Genomic DNA, 18354 nt, shown 5'->3' with positions numbered 1-18354 from the left:
TTATTTTGGAGCCATGTTTTTGTTTTGTTTTTTCTATCGTCAGACTAATTTCCTTTCAGTATATATTTTTTTGAACAGTTAGAATAAAACAAAGTTGGTCAAAGTTAATACATTCAGCCCCAAAATATTAATATTGTTATTAACTGTTCAAACTGTATTTTATTGGGACCCAGTTTTCTTATTGGTCAGACGTATTTTCTGTCAGTGTATATATATATATATATATATATATATATATATAGTTTTCTTATTGGTCAGGCGTATTTTCTGTCAGTATATATATATATATATATATATATATATATATATATGTTCTTTTAGATATATATATATATATATATATATATATATATATATACTGACAGAAAATAAGTCTGACCAATAAGAAAACTGGGTCCCAATAAAATACTGACAGAATATAACATAACCTGTAACAATGAAAACATTTATCCCCAAAATAATTCTGAGTGAACATAAAAAGGTTGGTAAATTAATACATTTATCCCCAAAATATAACTGTAAAAAAAATAAATTATACTGACGGTCTGACCATAGAAAAACTTGGCCCCAAATTAATAGAAGAATCCGACAAAATCTGTAACAATGAAAACATACTTTTAGCCCCAAAATAGGACTGTTGAAAAAATGTAGCCAAGTTTTTTTTTAAAGTCCCATATTTTTGTCTAAAAGAACATAAAACAATGTCTGACAATCTGGAAAAGAACTGGGCCCCAACATTAAACTGACAAGTCTGTAGTTTCTTTAAGGCTGACGGAATATTATAAAATAAAACTAGTTCCCTCACAGTTTTCTGACCAGAGATCAGTCTCTAACAACAGAAGAACAATCGTCTTCTCCTCCATTGTTGTCGTTTAACTTATTATGTTCTGGTCTTGAAGGAATCTCTGGGACTCAGCAGCAGCACGTCGACCCCAGAGACGGAGCGAAGGTGAGTAATGGCGTCGCTCTTCACCGGGTTAATGTGGGTCAGCACTTGAACCGACAACCTGTCGTCTGAAGCACTAAATACAACCAAATATCCAGGCCCTCCAGTAATGTCACCCTCAGACTTCCTGTGTCTGTTCCTGCCTTTGTCTCCGGTGAAGGATCATCTGCTGAATCACAGCAGAGCCTCGTATGATTAATGATGATGACTCATCATAAAGTAGTAATTAACAACAGAAATAGATCTTTCACCAGCCGGCACTGACCTCTGGTGGACGGAAGAGGTATCGCTCAAATTAAAGCTATTTCGTTTTCATGTCTAAATCCGATTAAATACGCTTTAATATTTGATTAGAAATTATCATGTTGGAATATATTATCAACTTTGGTGTTGGTTTTGAAGACGTTAAGTATTTTTAAAAAGGCAAAATATTACAAACCGTGAGATAAAATGGTGTTTGTAAACATGATTCTGCGAGTCGTGGAGCTCGCCTGCGAAGGACATAAACAACAGGCTGAATAGGGAAGGGGTGAGGCGGGTGAGGTGAGGGGGGTGAGCGGGGAATGCAGAGGCCACATCAGAGTCGCGCTGGTGCAAATCCTCCCTGACCACCAAAAAGGCCTCATTGTTCCCGGCAGAGCGCTGACCCCTGTCCCTCAGCCAAGAGTCGCGACCGTCTCTCTCTCTCTCGACACTCTTGCGTCAGCGCTGGTCGTGTCGAAAAAACCTTTTTTAATAACGGACGGCATCAGGGAGGTAGTTTGGGATGAGGCGGGAGAGAAGAGAGGATGAAGAAGATGCTGGAGAACAGGTGCAGTTGTGGTTCCACGGTGGGTTTGAGGTGAATAAAGTGTGTTTTCTTGCGGCAGGTTCCTCGTGCACAAGTCCAGCTCTGATGACGGGTCAGGAGGTGAGTCCGTACGACGGGTTTGACTCGAGGGAGCATCTTTTAAATGTCATGAATCTGTTCTGTGGCAGGTAAACTGGACGGGAAGCGAAAGGGCAAGTCTTTCTGGCACGGCTTCCGGAAGTCTCAGAGAGGATTGATTCGTCAGATTTCAAAAGGTTTGTGAAAAACGAAATCATTTTTATTTTCTGGACTTTTCTAAAAGACGACGCCGACTCTCGTCCGACAGGTGACGGCGTGGGTTTCGTGGCCAGTGAAATCACCATGAGTGACGAAGAGAGGATCCAGCTGATGATGATGGTGAAGGAGAACATGATCTCCATAGAGGAGGCTTTGGCTCGGGTATGATTGACAGCTTTGATTGACGGCTTTAGAGAGGAAACTGAATGATGCACTAAATGTTTGACTCTTACTTGATGCAACAAACCACTGAAAACCATCATAAAATGTTAATATATGAATAATTTCTTTCTTTCTTTGTATACTTTTTTTATTCATCTACTATCATTTATATATTTTAACATTCTGAGTTATATTATTACGATACTTTTATGATATTTTGGAGGTGATTATAAGTGTTTGGAACATGTTATAAGTCACTTTCCAGGATAAGGTATTAAAGATGTTTTATTTTAGTGATTTTCTGGTGCATGTTTTTTGTCATATAAAACTAAACTGTTAAAAGAAAGTTTTATTCTTGGATAATAAATTTGTATAAATGTAATGCAAAGTGAAACATTTTATTTTTGACAGTTATTCAGAGGATTTCATTATTTTAAATTTGTACTCTGTAATATTTCGCTCTTTTATAATGAGTTTGTGTTACTTTTAAGTCATTAAAGTAAATGTAATTTGTTGTAATTTCCTCTTAACTTCGCAGTCTATATTTAGCCGCCAGAGGGTGCTGTTTCATCGTGGCCCGCCTCTCACCGAACTACCATTAAAACGATGTATAATACGAGTGTAAATAATAATAATATGTTTAGTAACACCATGTTTGTGTCGCAGCTGAAGGAGTTCGAGATCCAGAGCAGGCAGACGTGCAGGTTCGAGCACGTGGAGTGCACCGACACCTCCGTGTCCACCTGTATCGAGCCCCTGAAGTACAACGTGAGTCCGTGTGAAGGCATGTTTGTTTGTCCACTGTTGACTCCCTCCCACTGCAAACCGGGGGCCCCTCTAAAGAGCTCGGGGCAGCCCTCGCCCCGGCCCGCTGACTGGACTTCTATTCACTGCTGCCTCAGCACTAACGGGCTATTGTCCCGCGGTGAGTGGGAGGATTGAGCGAGGTCCATGTTATGCGGCGCCTTTTGTTCGGATGATTTGGGGGCTCAGGTTCAGGGGACTTTTGTCCCGAAAAAAAAGTGTCCCTCAAAACTGATCCTCTGTGTGCAGCTGGAGGACCTGTCGGACACGGAGCAGGAAGATGCTCTGACCTTCAGGAGACTCCACAAACTAGTCAACTCAACGCGGAAGGTGAAGAAGAAGCTGATCCGGATCGAGGAGTCCAAGAGGCCCGTCTCGGAAGGTGCGTCCGCCCCACGTCCCTGGTGCAGTCGGGATCCTGATCACGTTTGTCTCCAGAGAGTCTGAGCCTGGACGGCTCGCCCAGTCGAGATCCGACGAACGCCCCTCGGAGGAAGACGGCGGTCTTCTCACTGGAGTCCCTGACGGCGGCCCTGCAGGAGCAGCTGACCTTGGACGGGGACTCGGACAGCTTCAGCACCTCGCCGTCCTCCAGCAGCCTGGACACCTGCAGCAGCCAGAAGACGTACAACACCTTGAACCTGTCCGGCTGCAGCAGCCCCGCTCACCCCCAGAGCCCCGCCCGGGACTGCAGGGAGGCGTCCGACAAAGACGCCAGCAAGAAGGAGGGTCAGAAGATGGTTCGCTCGGTGACAGATGGAGAACTTCGTCATCGCCTCCTCGGCTCTCTGGGCCAACACGGGGTGAGTATAGTCCAAGAACACATGAGGGTTTGATTTCCTACACCCTCTATTTTTAGTTCTCTTGGCAGACCAGAAGATCACCCCCCAGGTTGCAAATGTGTCACTGGTGAAATTTTCACTCACTCAGAGATTCAGGCACCGTGTCTGCACTCTCTTCTTCGCCTCCCTTGAGATTTGATCCTAAACAGTCTAAACAGATTTCTCTGCCCCCTAGTGGACAGACCTGTTAGAGAGGAGGACTATGATGTTTGCTTATGTGATGGTGATGTGTAGCTAGAAAGAGGGTAGTTATAAAGTAAAGGTTTTGACTTTGAAACTTTATTCCAAAGAAGAAGAAGTTAATTGATTTTATTATAAATTATTTTTAGGACAAATTATTAGGTTGTTTTTTTCACCATTAATTATCTTAAAATATATTATTAATAATAAAAAAAAACATATTTTTTATTATATTATTTTAACTCTGAGTTTTTTTGACATCGTTTTTGTTTTTATTAAAAAAAAAAAATTAAATTAATTTTAAATTGTTTTGTTTTTTCATAAAAGAACTTGACCTGGACAATGGGTACTTTGGGGTTCTGTCCACAAAACTAGAGGTCCGCCTCCGTCTCTTGTGGCCGAGTATAGACCCGGGTCCTGGATCTCTTTGTTAGCTTAACATGTACAACAGCGTATCATCAGCGTACGTGAGAACACGATGGTTCCTGACCAGAGAACTTGTCCCTCACCAGAGAGCCAGCAGCTTCGGTGGGTTCGACCTCAACAGCCGACTGCACGAAGACGCCGACGCCGTAAGTTTTGACCTCGATTCAGGAAAAACGTTTCCGCCTGCGTTGACGCTTTCGCTCCCGAAACAGAGCAAAGGCGTCGACGACGCAAAGGACGCTGGGAAGTCTCCGTCCACCTCGCGCGTGTCTCTGGGAAAGAAGGTCAAGTCCGTGCGAGACACGATGAGGAAACACATGTCCAAGCGCTACCACTGCTCGCTCTCTGAACAGGTTCGAGGAACAAAGCGTCTTCAAAGATGACGATCCAGGTTTCAAACGTTTCTTTGCTCCCCAGTCGAGCCCGGACCAGCTGCCCACTCGCCCGCACTCGCCTCGCGCCGACTCGGACTCTTTGGAGAAACCCAAGCTGAAGCCCGGAGGTTCCGTGGAGAGTCTGAGGAGCTCCCTGAGCGGCCAGAGCTCCATGAGTAGGTGTCGCTCGGGTCGATCCCAGAGACGGGCACTAGGAGGCGCTAACGTACAGGTCTTTGCAGGCGGTCAGACGGTGGGAACGACCGACTCGTCCAACAGCAACAGAGAGAGCGTGAAGTCCGAGGACGGAGAGGAAGACGAGCTGCCTTACCGCGGACCTTTCTGTGGGCGAGCCCGGGTCCACACGGACTTCACCCCCAGTCCCTACGACAGCGACTCCCTCAAGCTGAAGGTACAGTGAACACACGACTTATTGTGGTTCACGTTTTGCGGTTTGATTATTTATTTCAACCTCAGAACTTGTGAAATGCACACATCTTACTTGCGGTGCCAATAGAACGTTAAACTCCCATGATGCCTTTCTACACTCTTCTTTATTTTAATTTTTTATTTGTCACTACAATACTGTATTTAAATTCCACTTTTTTGTTTTCAAAAGTGGCCGACAGCTGTTATTGGTTGGCTGGGCGGCAAAGCACTAGGTGGGCTGTTCAGTTCACCATTACTGAGAGGGTTGAAATCTCTTTATATATATATATATATATATATTTAATGTAAAGTTCGTAAACATGTTGTTAATATAGTGAATAATGGAATACTCAGTATTTCGTTTAACTAGTTGACGAAATTGAAATCTAGGAAAAAAAACTTCTGACAACAACTTTTGAAAAATTTGGCTCATTTTTATTAAGTTTACTCTTGTTTTTATTTAATCAATTTAAAGTCTCATAAAAAATAAATATGGATTTTTACTTTTTATATCGAAAAGTTGGAGTCACAACATTTAAAAAAAAAAAAAAAAAGATTGATACTAAAATCAAAAGTATTTGTCAAAAAAAATGATATAAATATCTGTAAAAAACTAAATGTATAAAATGATTTATTTTTCATAAAACAAAACCAGAAAATATTTTGAAAATCAAAAAATGTTCAGACAAGTATATATATTATATATAGATAATATATAGATATTATAAATATTTGTTAAAACACGTTTTAATGACATCATTTAAATAATTAATCAATAATATCATTTAAGTTATTTGTCCAAAAAAAGACAATTAATGTTATGCAAATTAAAAAATATATTTAGAAAAGTAGTTTTAATCATGTGAATAATTACGATTGGATTCGTAAAAACTTTATTAATATCTTTAAACATCGACAGAGCGGAGACCTCATCAACATCATCAGCAAACCACCGATGGGCACGTGGATGGGCTTGCTCAACGGCAAAGTCGGCACTTTCAAATTCATCTACGTAGACGTCCTCAACGATGAGCCGGTCAAACCCAAAAAGACACGCAGGAGGCGTAGGGTCCGGCAGCCCAAGCCCACCTCGGTGGAGGAGCTCCTGGACCGGATCAACCTGAAGGTACGAGCCGACACCGGGCCACGGAAACGTTAGCGCTGTGACAAAATGTGCGACTCTCTCCACCAGGAGCACCTTCCCACCTTCCTGTTCAACGGCTACGAGGACCTGGACACCTTCAAGCTGCTGGAGGAGGAGGACCTGGACGAGCTGAACATCACGGACCCCCAACACCGAGCGGTCCTTCTCACAGCCGTGGAGCTGCTGCAGGAGTACGACGGTGGGTCGCCTCCTAACATCGGTGTGCTGTTTTTATACACTTTTGGAAGCAGAAAACTATGTTCTTTTAATGATGAGTTCGCTGAGAGGGGGTGGGATGCTGCTACAGCCCTAAATTAGTGTTTAATAAATCAGAAAATTGGTCACAAATCATTATTTTCAAACACGTCTCACTCCAACGTGAAGAGAAAGACCGCCCGGCTGCTCAGTCCTACCACACCAGCTACAAAAAACTCACATTTTGGTTCACCGTTTGTCACCCGGCCGTGTGACCTGCAGGCAGCAGCGACCCAGAGAAAGGTGTTTCCACCGAGGGCTCGCTGGAGAAGCCGCTGATCCACAGACGAGGACTGACGGGAGACTCGCCGCGAGACTCCGGCTGCTACGAGAGCAACGAGAACCTGGAGAACGGTAACGACAGCCTGAGTCGCCCGTGAACGCTCGTCTTCCTCGCCTGACTCTTCGTCTTCTGCTCTTCTCGACGCTGCAAAGACTTTCCTCCTTTTTCTTCTGCAGTTTTTTTTTCTTTTGCAGTCACGTTTATCTTTGTATGCTTTGATGAAATCACGCTGCCTTGCTCTCAAAAAGTTGCATCTTCTTATTCACCTGTTTAGAAAAAAAATCCTCTTTTTTTCTGCATTAAGCAAAGTTTGTGAAAACGATGTTTAAGGAAAATCCAGTTAATGGAAATATTAATGTTACAAGATTCATATCTTTTCATATTGACTTATTTTAGGTTTATTTAATCAAATTAAATGCCTTAAAAAAAAAGGGCAGAAAAATAATGCATTATTTGAATTCACGACATTATTAAACAATGTTTGATAAGAAAAACATAAATATATATTTACAATATAATTTGCTTTTTTGTTGTATTTTGATTTGTCAAATCAAATTTAATTTACGAAATGAATGAAAAGTACAAATATTTGTCAATATTTTAAGGATAAATAGAAAAATTAATTAATATTACAAACAATATGACTTGTAAAGAATTAAATAAAAATAATTTTGTATAATATATTGAGAATATTTTATAAATAGTAAATTCAAAATTGTTTGTCAATTTAATTTTTAAAATTATTAAATAAATAGATAAATAATATAACTTATTTGTCAAATTAAATGAATAATACAATTATAATTATTTGTGAAAAAGAAAATCTTTAGAAAACTAGAGCTATTTTTTTTTAATCATGTGAATGAATAAGATTAGATTCAAAACGTTAGTAACTTGAGCCGCTTGTCAAATGTTTCACGGGTTATTTTGGCTCAAATCTCTCCATCGATCTAAACCCTGGCAGAGAAATGGTTTAACGTGAACATTTGTTCAGACAATCATCGTCACGTCATCGACATACGACTTCATTTGCCTGCTGTGTGTTTAGACCAATAATGTTGCACTATATTGTCTTACGTGCCTGAGGCGGCGACAGTTCGCCGGAACACGAGGTTAAACGTTTCACTTTGAGTCACTGACGCCGGAGTTTCTGCTGCTGTCACGAGAATAAACTGCTCCGTGGTCGAAACCTCCGCTTCCTCTCTTCTTTGCTCTCGCCTCCTCTTGACTGACGAACCCCTCGGCGTCGCACTTCTCTTCCAGGTCCAGACGGCGAGACTCCCTCCATCAGTCGCTCGTCTTCTGGCTTCGAGTCCAGCTGGGTCGCGTCCCCGGAGGTCCCCGACCCTCCTCCTCCGCCCGGCGTCGAACCCCAAACCCTTCCTTCCCTCCCGCCGACTCACCACCTGAACTTTGACCCCTCGACCACCGGACCCGGCGCCGTCATGGCGAGGAGCCGCAGCTGCCCCGAGGTGAGCGTCGGCCCAGGAGACGAACTGAGAAGAAGTTTGTCTCTGATGGAGCTTCGGAACTAAAACACCAGCGTAAATATCGCAACTTCTCGATCTGAGCCTTAAACTACATCATTACCAATACTATTGAGATGCTGCCGTAACGACCCGTCAGGTGACCCGTCAGGTGACCCGTCATGTGACCCGTCAGGTGACCCGTCAGGTGACCCGTCAGGTGACCCGTCAGGTGACCCGTCAGGTGACCCGTCAGGTGACCCGTCAGGTGACCCGTCACGCGTCACTTATTTACAAGCGCGTCCTCGGCGACGACATGCAGAAGCAGAAGCTGAAACTTCCTCCAAAAATTCAAGGGAGAATAATTTTGAATGTTGGTTAAATAAACGACACTAGTGACTGTGTTTGTGTTTTGAGTTACGACAGTTGTGGAGAATAAACGGAATTATTGAAGATTATCATCCAGGTTTTATTTTACATTTTGTCTTCCCGTGATAACAAACATTTGTTTGTGTACTAATGTATATACTATACTATAAGTGTTGCCTTCAAAGATGTAGGAATTGTTTATGGTCGATTAAAAACGCTATTAAACTTTAATAGAATATACTGTAATTCATAACATTATTAATCAATATTATCTCCTTTTTTTTCTACCTTCGTCGCTTAAACACTGTAAAGTTGTTAAAATAAACATCTTTATTGAAATTAGAAAATTCTTTATTAGCACCAAAAACCCTTAATCAAGTCACAAGTGTTACATTTATATTAATTATTACATTAAATCATCGACCGCTGATGCTTTTTCAAGTGTAATTCACAACTTAGCCTGTAGGGGCTCATGCAGCGCTTGTCTGACCAACCCAAGGGCGTCCACGGCGGTGCCCCACGCCAGAGTGACCCCCCAGCCTCCGTGGCCGTAGTTATGAACCACGGGGATCTTGCGCCCCCTGAGCTGGACCACCTCCCGCTCCACCCGGGGGTTCTTCCTGCTGGGCCGCAGACCTACCCACTGGCCCAGGATCTTGGCCTTGGCGATGGACGGCACCAGTTCCGTGCAGCGCTCCAGGATGCTCCGCGTGTCGCCTTCGTCCACCTCCAGGCGCCAGTCGTCCTGCTGCCTGGTCCCACCCGCCGTCACGTACTTGACCCCGGGGTAGATGTAGGTCATCCCGTCCCCGGCCCGGATGAAGTGATTCAGCCAGGGCGCCTCCAGCTTCAGGACCTGACCTCGGACCGGGTACACGGAGGAGTCGCCCACCAGGGTCCTGGCGCCCAGCCCGGAACAGTTGACGATGATGTCGTAGCCGCTCAGTTCCTGAAGGTGGTCCACCTTGCGGCGCTCCACTCGTCCGCCGGCCCTCGTCAACCTTCGGAGACCAGATCTTGAGTGACCCGGTGGAGGTCCGACAAGAACTCCTCACCTTCTCTCCAGCCACAGCAGGTACGTGGAGCACTCGCACTTGATGGTGGTGAAGGCGTGGCCGAACTTGTGCCCCGGAAACTGCTTGAGCTCCTGATCCGCCATGACCCGGAAATGAGGAAGCATGTCTGCGAAGAACGGAGTCTTCTCTTCCGGGATCTCCTTGAAGATCTGCCACCTGGAGGAGAAACTTTTCAGAAACACTCTCTAGACGATCAGTCATATCTGCTTTCTATACCCGGAGCTGAGCATGACTCCGGCGTCCGGCGAGTCTTCAGACGTGGCGATAGTCATCAGATGATCGAAGCCATCCTTGAACCAGCGTTTCTGCCTCTCCAGGGCGATATCTGAAGAGTACGATATGTATCACGATACAGGAAAGACTATGCGCTATACTGTAGTAACAAGTATATATGTGTAGTATTGTCCAGTACTTGACTCTGGTGTTGTAGTATTTACAGACCACATGACTCTTGACGAAGTCGTAACTGCTTTCATTTGTTTTCAAACCAAAATATGTCCAAACATCAGCTTTAAAAGCTGCTGGAGTCACTGTATCCTCTTGTCCTCAGTTGTAACTGCTTTCATTTGTTTTCAAACCAAAATATGTTCAAACATCAGCTTTAAAAGCTGCTGGAGTCACTGTATCCTCTCGTCCTCAGTTGTAACTGCTTTAATTTGTTTTCAAACCAAAATATGTCCAAACATCAGCTTTAAAAGCTGCTGGAGTCACTGTATCCTCTCGTCCTCAGTTGTAACTGCTTTCATTTGTTTTCAAACCAAAATATGTCCAAACATCAGCTTTAAAAGCTGCTGGAGTCACTGTATCCTCTCGTCCTCAGTCGTAACTGCTTTAATTTGTTTTCAAACCAAAATATGTCCAAACATCAGCTTTAAAAGCTGCTAGAGTCACTGTATCCTCTCGTCCTCAGTTGTAACTGCTTTCATTTGTTTTCAAACCAAAATATGTCCAAACATCAGCTTTAAAAGCTGCTGGAGTCACTGTATCCTCTCGTCCTCAGTCGTAACTGCTTTAATTTGTTTTCAAACCAAAATATGTCCAAACATCAGCTTTAAAAGCTGCTGGAGTCACTGTATCCTCTCGTCCTCAGTTGTAACTGCTTTCATTTGTTTTCAAACCAAAATATGTTCAAACATCAGCTTTAAAAGCTGCTGGAGTCACTGTATCCTCTCGTCCTCAGTTGTAACTGCTTTCATTTGTTTTCAAACCAAAATATGTCCAAACATCAGCTTTAAAAGCTGCTGGAGTCACTGTATCCTCTCGTCCTCAGTCGTAACTGCTTTAATTTGTTTTCAAACCAAAATATGTCCAAACATCAGCTTTAAAAGCTGCTGGAGTCACTGTATCCGCTCGTCCTCAGTTGTAACTGCTTTCATTTGTTTTCAAACCAAAATATGTCCAAACATCAGCTTTAAAAGCTGCTGGAGTCACTGTATCCTCTCGTCCTCAGTTGTAACTGCTTTCATTTGTTTTCAAACCAAAATATGTCCAAACATCAGCTTTAAAAGCTGCTGGAGTCACTGTATCCTCTCGTCCTCAGTTGTAACTGCTTTCATTTGTTTTCAAACCAAAATATGTCCAAACATCAGCTTTAAAAGCTGCTGGAGTCACTGTATCCTCTCGTCCTCAGTCGTAACTGCTTTCATTTGTTCCTTAAGTTAGTTAATTTTAAACACTTTGTTGAACTATAAACCATAAAATAACTATTTATATAACTAATACAGTATTATGAGAAGAAAGTACTGCGATACATCCGTGTACCGACGTCAAACTCGTCAAACCTGGGAACGGCCCCGAGAACAGGAGTCCGGCGGCTCCGTCGCTGGTGGTGTTCGGGGTGAACTTCTCGGCCAGGAGGGTCACGGAGCAGAAGGGAAGCGCCTCGGCCACGCAGACGGCGGTGGAGAAGCCGACGACGCCTCCTCCGACGACCGCCACCTTCACGCTCTTCATCCTGGTCACGAGAACCTGTAAATGTTCATGTACGTCGTGGATCAATAACCTGAGGCTTGTGCAACGACATGAGAATGGAGATCACCTGCTGCTCACACAACTGTGTTCTTCTGCCAGATTCTATTTTAATCTCAGGTCACACTATATTTTCACCGCTTGAGATTTAATACTATTTGTTCTCGTAAAAACAGATATTTTAGCGTCTTTATTGGCTTCTCACGTGACATGGGTGCAAAAAACAAGTCTAATTGAACATTTTTCAACGTTTAAAATTGAATATTTAAAGCAAATATTACCTAATATTCGTGTGTTTTGGATCCTCAATAAACGTCTTTTATTCCCTCACGGAACTATCTTCCTCTTGAGTGATGTTAAACTTTGACCTCCTCGTAAACTCGGATCAAAGATCTTGTTTATTTGAAGGTGCAACGGGCAAGTCTCGTTCTCGACTCTCGCGAGAGCTCCGGTCGACTCTCGTGCCAGCCGGGTCCAACGGGAGACACGACGGTAAGGTCCTTGCAGCTAGATACAAAGAGGGATAACTCTCAGCGCGAGTTCAACCCGTTATAAACGAGTTAGTTGGTTGAATATATCCTTATATTTCGGTGTCAACAGTTCAAAGCATGTTGGCTTTCAAAGGCTGTAGGCGGAACATTCCTGCTTCGTTGTAGCATTTGTGCTAACCTTGCTAACGTTGCAGTCAGCTGCTAACACCTTCGAGCTACTTAACATTTATTTTTATAAATATATATATATAGGTATAGGTAGAACTTTATGTGAGTTTATTTATTACCCTGGTGCTTATAAATGTTATAAACTTGTGTCGCTTTAAAGAAAACATTTATTCTTTTCAAACTTTTGATTTTTAAATAAAACGTAAACGCAAATTCTTACATAATTAAATTATCAATAAATACACTTATTCCTTATAATAATGGTGTTTTTAATATATTAATAGTGTAAAAAACTAATTTACGTCGCTTTTTTCCTTCTCAAATTAGATTTTTCTAAAACTTATCAATAAATACACTTTAAAAAATAGTGTTTTTAATATATTAATATTATTCAAAACTATTTTTACGTCGCTTTTTTCTTCTCAAACTCGATTTTTCTCAAACGAATGATTGTTAATAAATAATAATAAATAATCTCGTTTGTGATATTTGACGATTCTTTTTGTCGTTTACATTTTTTCGCTTCAAACATGGATCCTGTGTTAGAACTTAAAGAACAATAAACGTTTTAAAGATTGTCAACATTAAAGTATTATTTTAGACGAAGCGATGCAATTATATTGTTTACAAAAACAGACTTGAAAACTTACCTGTAATAATGTCTTTTATCGAAGTTTACAGAGACACGCCTTCAGCCGTATGTTGTTTTCAACATATATTTTATATACATATCCGGTTCACAGATGGTATTGACGCCCCCTAGTGATCGGAGTCACACAAGCACTATATACATACATTTAATGAGTTGAAGTCGATTATCCTGCTTGAATAAAGTATTTCAAGTATTTAAATATGACTTTATTTGATGTTCAATGTACGTTAAATAACCGATGAGTCGCACGCAACAGAATAACCTCCAGAAATGAATATGTTTGCGTCAATATAAGCCACAAATATCAAGAATGTCAGGTTAAGAATGTGACTTATACTAACTTAAAGTATAGAAAACAGATGTGGTTTAAAGTCAGTTTACTTGTATAAAAGTGAGAACGATACAGAGTTTACATGTCTCTCTGAATCTGAAGCACAGAGCCTTTAATTCGCTCTTTGTTTTTTAGTACTTTCGTTTATACTTTGAATCCCTTTCTGCTGTTTTTTCTTCGCTTCAGCTACAGAAAATGTCTCACGGCGACACAGCTTCCCTTCATTTCCACTCGAACTCGCACAAAAACAACGTCCTCGGCAAATTCGATCAACTTCGGAAGCTGGACCTCCTGTGCGACGTCACCCTGGTGGTGGAGGACGCTCACTTCAAGGGTCACAAGGCCCTCCTGGCGGCGAGCAGCGACTTCTTCTCCCTCATGTTCACGGCCGGGGATCAGGCGCCTCGCACCACCCACCGGCTGGACGGGATGCTGGCCGGACCGGTCCGGCTGGTGCTGGACTTCATCTACAGCGCCAAGGTCAGCGTGGAGGAAGGCGACGTCCAGCAGCTGCTGGCCACCGCTCGACTGATGCGGGTGGAAGAACTGGTCTCTCTGCTCGCCGGCTGTAAGGAAGGACGGAGGAAGAAGGAAGCCAAAGAAGTCCAGACCTCCAAAGAAGAAGGTCTTCGGTCCGATCACGAGGAAAGTGGGAAAGTGGAGAGCCGGAGGAGGAAACGGAAAATCACTCTCCCGCTGAAGTACAAGGCCTTCAGCGTCGGCGGCGAGGAACCTGCGGCGACCGACAGGAGGAAGAAAAACCCAGAGCATCGCTGCCACGACTGCGGCCAAGTGTTCAAGAGCAACGTGCTCCTGAGGGGTCACCAGATGACCCACACAGGTCAGTGTCCCCGGAGAGTAGCCGAGGACCCCATGTGTGACCCCGTGTGTCTTGTCCAGGAGAGAAACCGTTCGGCTGCTCCGTCTGCGGGAAGAGCTTCACTCAGAAGCACAGCCTGCTGGTCCACCAGCGCATCCACACCGGAGAGAAACCTTACGTCTGCTCCATCTGCTCCAAGGCTCTGGTCACCAAACACTCTCTGAAGGAGCACATGAACCTGCATGAAGGTGCGTCTGGAGCCCAGATCGTTACGCGGAGTAAATCCAAGTAGTGTAAAAAAAACTTTAATTCACTTAAACAACCCATGTTTATCAATAGTTATTCAAGTACTGGATTGATTATTATTTTCCTTTCCCTTTCAAATCATACTTTTTATAATAGTTATTTTATGATTTATATTTCAATAAAGTGTATATACAATAAAATAAATCATACTTGAAGTTTTAAACCACTAAACGGCAGCAGTTGCACAATGAAATCCCGCGATGACTGGGGACGAGAGGATACAGTGAGTCCAGCAGCTTTTAAAGCTAATGTTTGGACATATTTTGGTTTCAAAACAAATGAAAGCAGTTAAAACTGAGGACGAGAGGATACACTGGCCTCCAGCATCTTTTAAAGCTGATGTTTGCACATATTTTGGTTTGAAAACCAATGAAAGCAGTTAAAACTGAGGTCGAGAGGATACACTGGCCTCCAGCAGCTTTTAAAGCTGATGTTTGGACATATTTTGGTTTGAAAACAAATGAAAGCAGTTACAACTTCGTCAAGAGTCATGTGGTCTGTAAATTCTGAAACACCAGTCAAGTACGTGACAATACTACAAAAATATCCTTGTTACTACAGTATAACTATATATCATATCGTTGACACTATATCGTGATACGTATCAACAGATTCTTGTCAATACACACATTAGATCAAAGTGACTTTCCAGTTTCTCCATCTCCAGGTAAGAAATCCTTCTCCTGTGACAAATGTGAAAAGACCTTCACCCAGAAGAGGCAACTGAAGAGTCACTACAAGGTCCACACAGGTACGAGAACGTCGCACCTGAAGACTCCACGTTGTTACTCAGACCTTCTTTTTTTTTCCGTACCACTCCAGGTAAATCTCTGCCGGAATGTGCCGAGTGTCATCGCAGGTTTCTGGACACGGCGCAGCTGAAGAAGCACCTGAGGACGCACACGGGTTCGTTTCTCTTGTACGATCGTCTGGTCAGAATCTGAAGGACGAGTCTCCGCAGGTGAGAAGCCGTTCACCTGTGAAGTCTGCGGCAAGTGTTTCTCCGCCAAGACGTCGCTGCAGACGCACATGAGGATCCACAGGTCAGATTTAAACTTTGATTATTTTTATGATGTATTATGAAGCAGAAAAAACAATATAAAAGTTGTATAATACACAATCTTTTGTGTATATTTAATACATTTAAAAAAAATAAATTAATAAATAAACGTTCTTGTGTGTGGAGGAAAACTGTTTTATTTACTTTATTTTACTTTTTATTATTATTTTAATTATACAGTAGAAAATTCTTAGTTTATTGATTTAAATCTAAAACGTTTATTTCCTCATGAATCAGTCATTATTATTTGTTTGATTTAAACCCGTTTCTGACTTTAAAACCAAATTTATATTAAATTAATTAAAAAAGGTCCATATTTTATGCAGCGAATGTCGTGAGAAGCCAAAGAAGTAAATGAATGAACTGATGAAGAAAAAAGCTCAATATGATGAAAAAACTTGACACGAAAGGTTGTGAAATCAAGCAAAATATGTGATTTTGACAATGAAAAATTCTTAAATTAAATGTGTACATTGTTTTATTTTTTAAATGTAGTTTAATAATACATATCATAATATTAATTTAAATGTGAGTCATAAAAAACTCACTTCATAACTAAATAAAAAGAAGGAAAAATTAGATTAATAACTTGTATTTACTAAAATCTATAGTTAAAAACTAAAGAAAATAATGAATTTAGTGTCAGAAACATTTCTTAATCAGTTCAACAGTTTGAATCTCATGAAGACTATATTAATAGTTGGTGCTCCACTTGTATTACCTTCGCGGTCCACCAGAGGTCAGCGTAATGCGTCTTTTACCCTGGTTGACGTCCAAACGTGTCATGTGACCCGAGTCACCCTGAGTGTTGCTCTTCCAGAGGGGAGAAGCCGTACAAGTGCGACATCTGCGACAAGTCGTTCTCCGACGGCAGCGCCCGGCGGCGTCACGTGACCTCTCACTCGGGCAAGAAGCCGTTCTCCTGCTCGTCCTGCAGCCTCTCCTTCACCCGCCTGGACAACCTGAGGACTCACGCGCTCACCCACAGCAAGGAGCGCTCGGCGCCCCCTGTGGAGGCGGGCGGCGTCTACGTCCCCCAGCAGGAGGTCCAGCTGGTGGTGACCGCCGACGAGGTGGACTTCGGGCAGAACCAGGAGATCAGCATCATGGACTCGGAGGGAGGGTCGGCGGGGGTGGCGCTGGTCGGCCCCGGCGACGTGACCGGAGACCTGGGGGAGGCGCCGCAGACGTCGGAGCAGATGCACGTCATCACCCTGAGCAAAGAGACCATGGAGCACCTGCAGGCCCAGCACGGCCCCCCGCAGCACGTGCATATCTCCCAGAGGCCCCTGCAGGTGATGACGCCGCTGGACCACCACAACCAGAACATCCACCTGAGCGGCGGCCATCAGCCCATCTCCGTCAGCCAGACCAGCCAGCAGATCAGCGGGCACCACATCCAGGGCCAGACCTTCCAGATCCAGGCCGGGACCGTGTCCTACCTCTACACCACCGGACTGCCGCACCACTGACCTCCGAGTTGAACCGGCACTTCCTGTTTCTGGGAAACATTGTGATCTCATCAAGAACCCGTTGTTGTATTCATGATGTAACAAATATGTGTAAGAATTTTATAAACCTGTTTTATTACCTCTGCCAAGGAGATCATATTTGTGTCGCCTGCTACGTTAGGAACTAGCTCAACTTTATAAACTGTTTATTATTCTTGGTTACGATTTTCATGCATCAATTGTTTGTAAAGTTCTTGTCTGGAAATAAAATGACCTGGCGGGACAGATTTGGCCCCCGGGCCTGTTTCTACCCAGACTTTTTTCAGATGGAACATGCAGTTTGTCTAGAGAGGAAGTCAGACTGCTTTCCATTATTTGGAAAGTGGCTCAATGGTGGACACTTCACATCAAAATAAACCTAATCGTAGTTTGATACAAGCTAAGCGTAGCTTGATTCAAGCTAATCGTAGCTTGATTCAAGCTAATTGTAGCTTGATTCAAGCTAATGGTGGTTTGATTCAAGCAAATCGTAGCTTGATTCAAGCTAATCGTAGTTTGTTACAAGCTAGTCATAGCTTGATTCAAGCTAATGGTAGTTTGATACAAGCTAATTGTAGCTTGATTCAAGCTAAAGGTGGTTTGATTCAAGCAAATCGTAGCTTGATTCAAGCTAATCGTAGTTTGATACAAGCTAGTCGTAGCTTGATTCAAGCTAATGGTAGTTTGATACAAGCTAATTGTAGCTTAATTCAAGCTAAAGGTGGTTTGATTCAAGCGAATCATGACTTGATTCAAGCTAATCGTAGTTTGATACAAGCTAGTCGTAGCTTGATACAAGCTAATTGTAGCTTGATTCAAGCTAATGGTGGTTTGATTCAAGCAAATCGTAGCTTGATTCAAGCTAATCGTAGTTTGTTACAAGCTAGTCATAGCTTGATTCAAGCTAATGGTAGTTTGACACAAGCTAATTGTAGCTTGATTCAAGCTAAAGGTGGTTTGATTCAAGCAAATCGTAGCTTGATTCAAGCTAATCATAGTTTGATACAAGCTAGTCGTAGCTTGATTCAAGCTAATGGTAGTTTGATGCAAGCTAATTGTAGCTTAATTCAAGCTAAAGGTGGTTTGATTCAAGCGAATCATAACTTGATTCAAGCTAATCGTAGTTTGATACAAGCTAGTCGTAGCTTGATTCAAGCGAATCGTAGCTTGATTCAAGCTAATCATAGTTTGATTCCAGCTAATTGTAGCTTGATTCAAGCTAATG

General features: G+C 42.7%; 3 protein-coding genes across 6 annotated transcripts in view; 2 read left to right on the top strand and 1 right to left on the bottom strand.

Moving 5' to 3' along the window:
* The window catches only part of sash1b (SAM and SH3 domain containing 1b), a 46880-nt gene extending 37774 nt beyond the window's left edge, over window positions 1-9106 (top strand). The window contains exons 5-19 of one of the 3 annotated variants that reach the window (XR_015709272.1): window positions 900-949; window positions 1816-1856; window positions 1925-2011; window positions 2083-2195; window positions 2862-2963; window positions 3249-3381; window positions 3438-3802; window positions 4534-4800; window positions 4865-4997; window positions 5064-5233; window positions 6170-6376; window positions 6443-6593; window positions 6872-7003; window positions 8196-8606; window positions 8667-9106. Coding sequence is in view for 2 of the 3 variants with exons in the window: in XM_087779868.1 (XP_087635994.1) it covers window positions 900-949; window positions 1816-1856; window positions 1925-2011; window positions 2083-2195; window positions 2862-2963; window positions 3249-3381; window positions 3438-3802; window positions 4534-4800; window positions 4865-4997; window positions 5064-5233; window positions 6170-6376; window positions 6443-6593; window positions 6872-7003; window positions 8196-8467 (2223 nt within the window). In the remaining variant the exon portion in view is untranslated. Of the gene's footprint in view, window positions 1-899; window positions 950-1815; window positions 1857-1924; window positions 2012-2082; window positions 2196-2861; window positions 2964-3248; window positions 3382-3437; window positions 3803-4533; window positions 4801-4864; window positions 4998-5063; window positions 5234-6169; window positions 6377-6442; window positions 6594-6871; window positions 7004-8195 lie in introns of all 3 variants that reach the window. The other 2 variants (XM_087779869.1, XM_087779868.1) reach the window with 2 other exon arrangements.
* ddo (D-aspartate oxidase) lies at window positions 9080-13137 on the bottom strand. Of its 2 annotated transcripts, none has more exons than XM_087779871.1 (5): window positions 13121-13137; window positions 11625-11811; window positions 10060-10168; window positions 9823-9999; window positions 9080-9768 (listed from the first exon to the last, which is right to left on the bottom strand). In XM_087779871.1, exons 2-5 carry the CDS (start codon window positions 11794-11796, stop codon window positions 9216-9218), a joined length of 1011 nt encoding a protein of 336 aa, XP_087635997.1. In that variant the 5' UTR covers window positions 11797-11811; window positions 13121-13137; the 3' UTR covers window positions 9080-9215. The 2 variants fall into 2 exon arrangements, with proteins under 2 accessions (XP_087635997.1, XP_087635996.1); XM_087779870.1 differs by lacking the exon at window positions 13121-13137 and adding an exon at window positions 12093-12224.
* A 507-nt stretch (window positions 13138-13644) lies between these two features.
* On the top strand, window positions 13645-17235 carry zbtb24 (zinc finger and BTB domain containing 24). Its single transcript, XM_087779887.1, has 6 exons — window positions 13645-14294; window positions 14354-14521; window positions 15247-15330; window positions 15402-15485; window positions 15541-15622; window positions 16460-17235. Exons 1-6 carry the CDS (start codon window positions 13649-13651, stop codon window positions 17109-17111), a joined length of 1716 nt encoding a protein of 571 aa, XP_087636013.1. The 5' UTR covers window positions 13645-13648; the 3' UTR covers window positions 17112-17235.
* The last annotated feature ends 1119 nt before the right edge of the window (window positions 17236-18354 follow it).

This window comes from Callionymus lyra, chromosome 18, assembly GCF_982586985.1.
Source record: "Callionymus lyra chromosome 18, fCalLyr1.hap1.1, whole genome shotgun sequence".
Classification (NCBI taxonomy): domain Eukaryota; kingdom Metazoa; phylum Chordata; class Actinopteri; order Syngnathiformes; family Callionymidae; genus Callionymus; species Callionymus lyra.
This window is presented reverse-complemented; position numbering and strand designations above follow the sequence as displayed.

Bases quoted from the DNA above. Each gene is read 5' to 3' on its own strand.
- zbtb24 (XM_087779887.1), top strand. From the start codon at position 13,649: ATGTCTCACGGCGACACAGCTTCCCTTCATTTCCACTCGAACTCGCAC. The intron at 14,295-14,353 runs GTCAGTGTCCCC...TGTCTTGTCCAG, and splicing joins TCACCAGATGACCCACACAG to GAGAGAAACCGTTCGGCTGC. The intron at 15,331-15,401 runs GTACGAGAACGT...GTACCACTCCAG, and splicing joins TCACTACAAGGTCCACACAG to GTAAATCTCTGCCGGAATGT.
- ddo (XM_087779871.1), bottom strand. From the start codon at position 11,796: ATGAAGAGCGTGAAGGTGGCGGTCGTCGGAGGAGGCGTCGTCGGCTTC. The intron at 10,169-11,624 runs GTTTGACGAGTT...CGTACTCTTCAG, and splicing joins GTTCTCGGGGCCGTTCCCAG to ATATCGCCCTGGAGAGGCAG. The intron at 10,000-10,059 runs GTATAGAAAGCA...TTTCTCCTCCAG, and splicing joins GGAGTCATGCTCAGCTCCGG to GTGGCAGATCTTCAAGGAGA.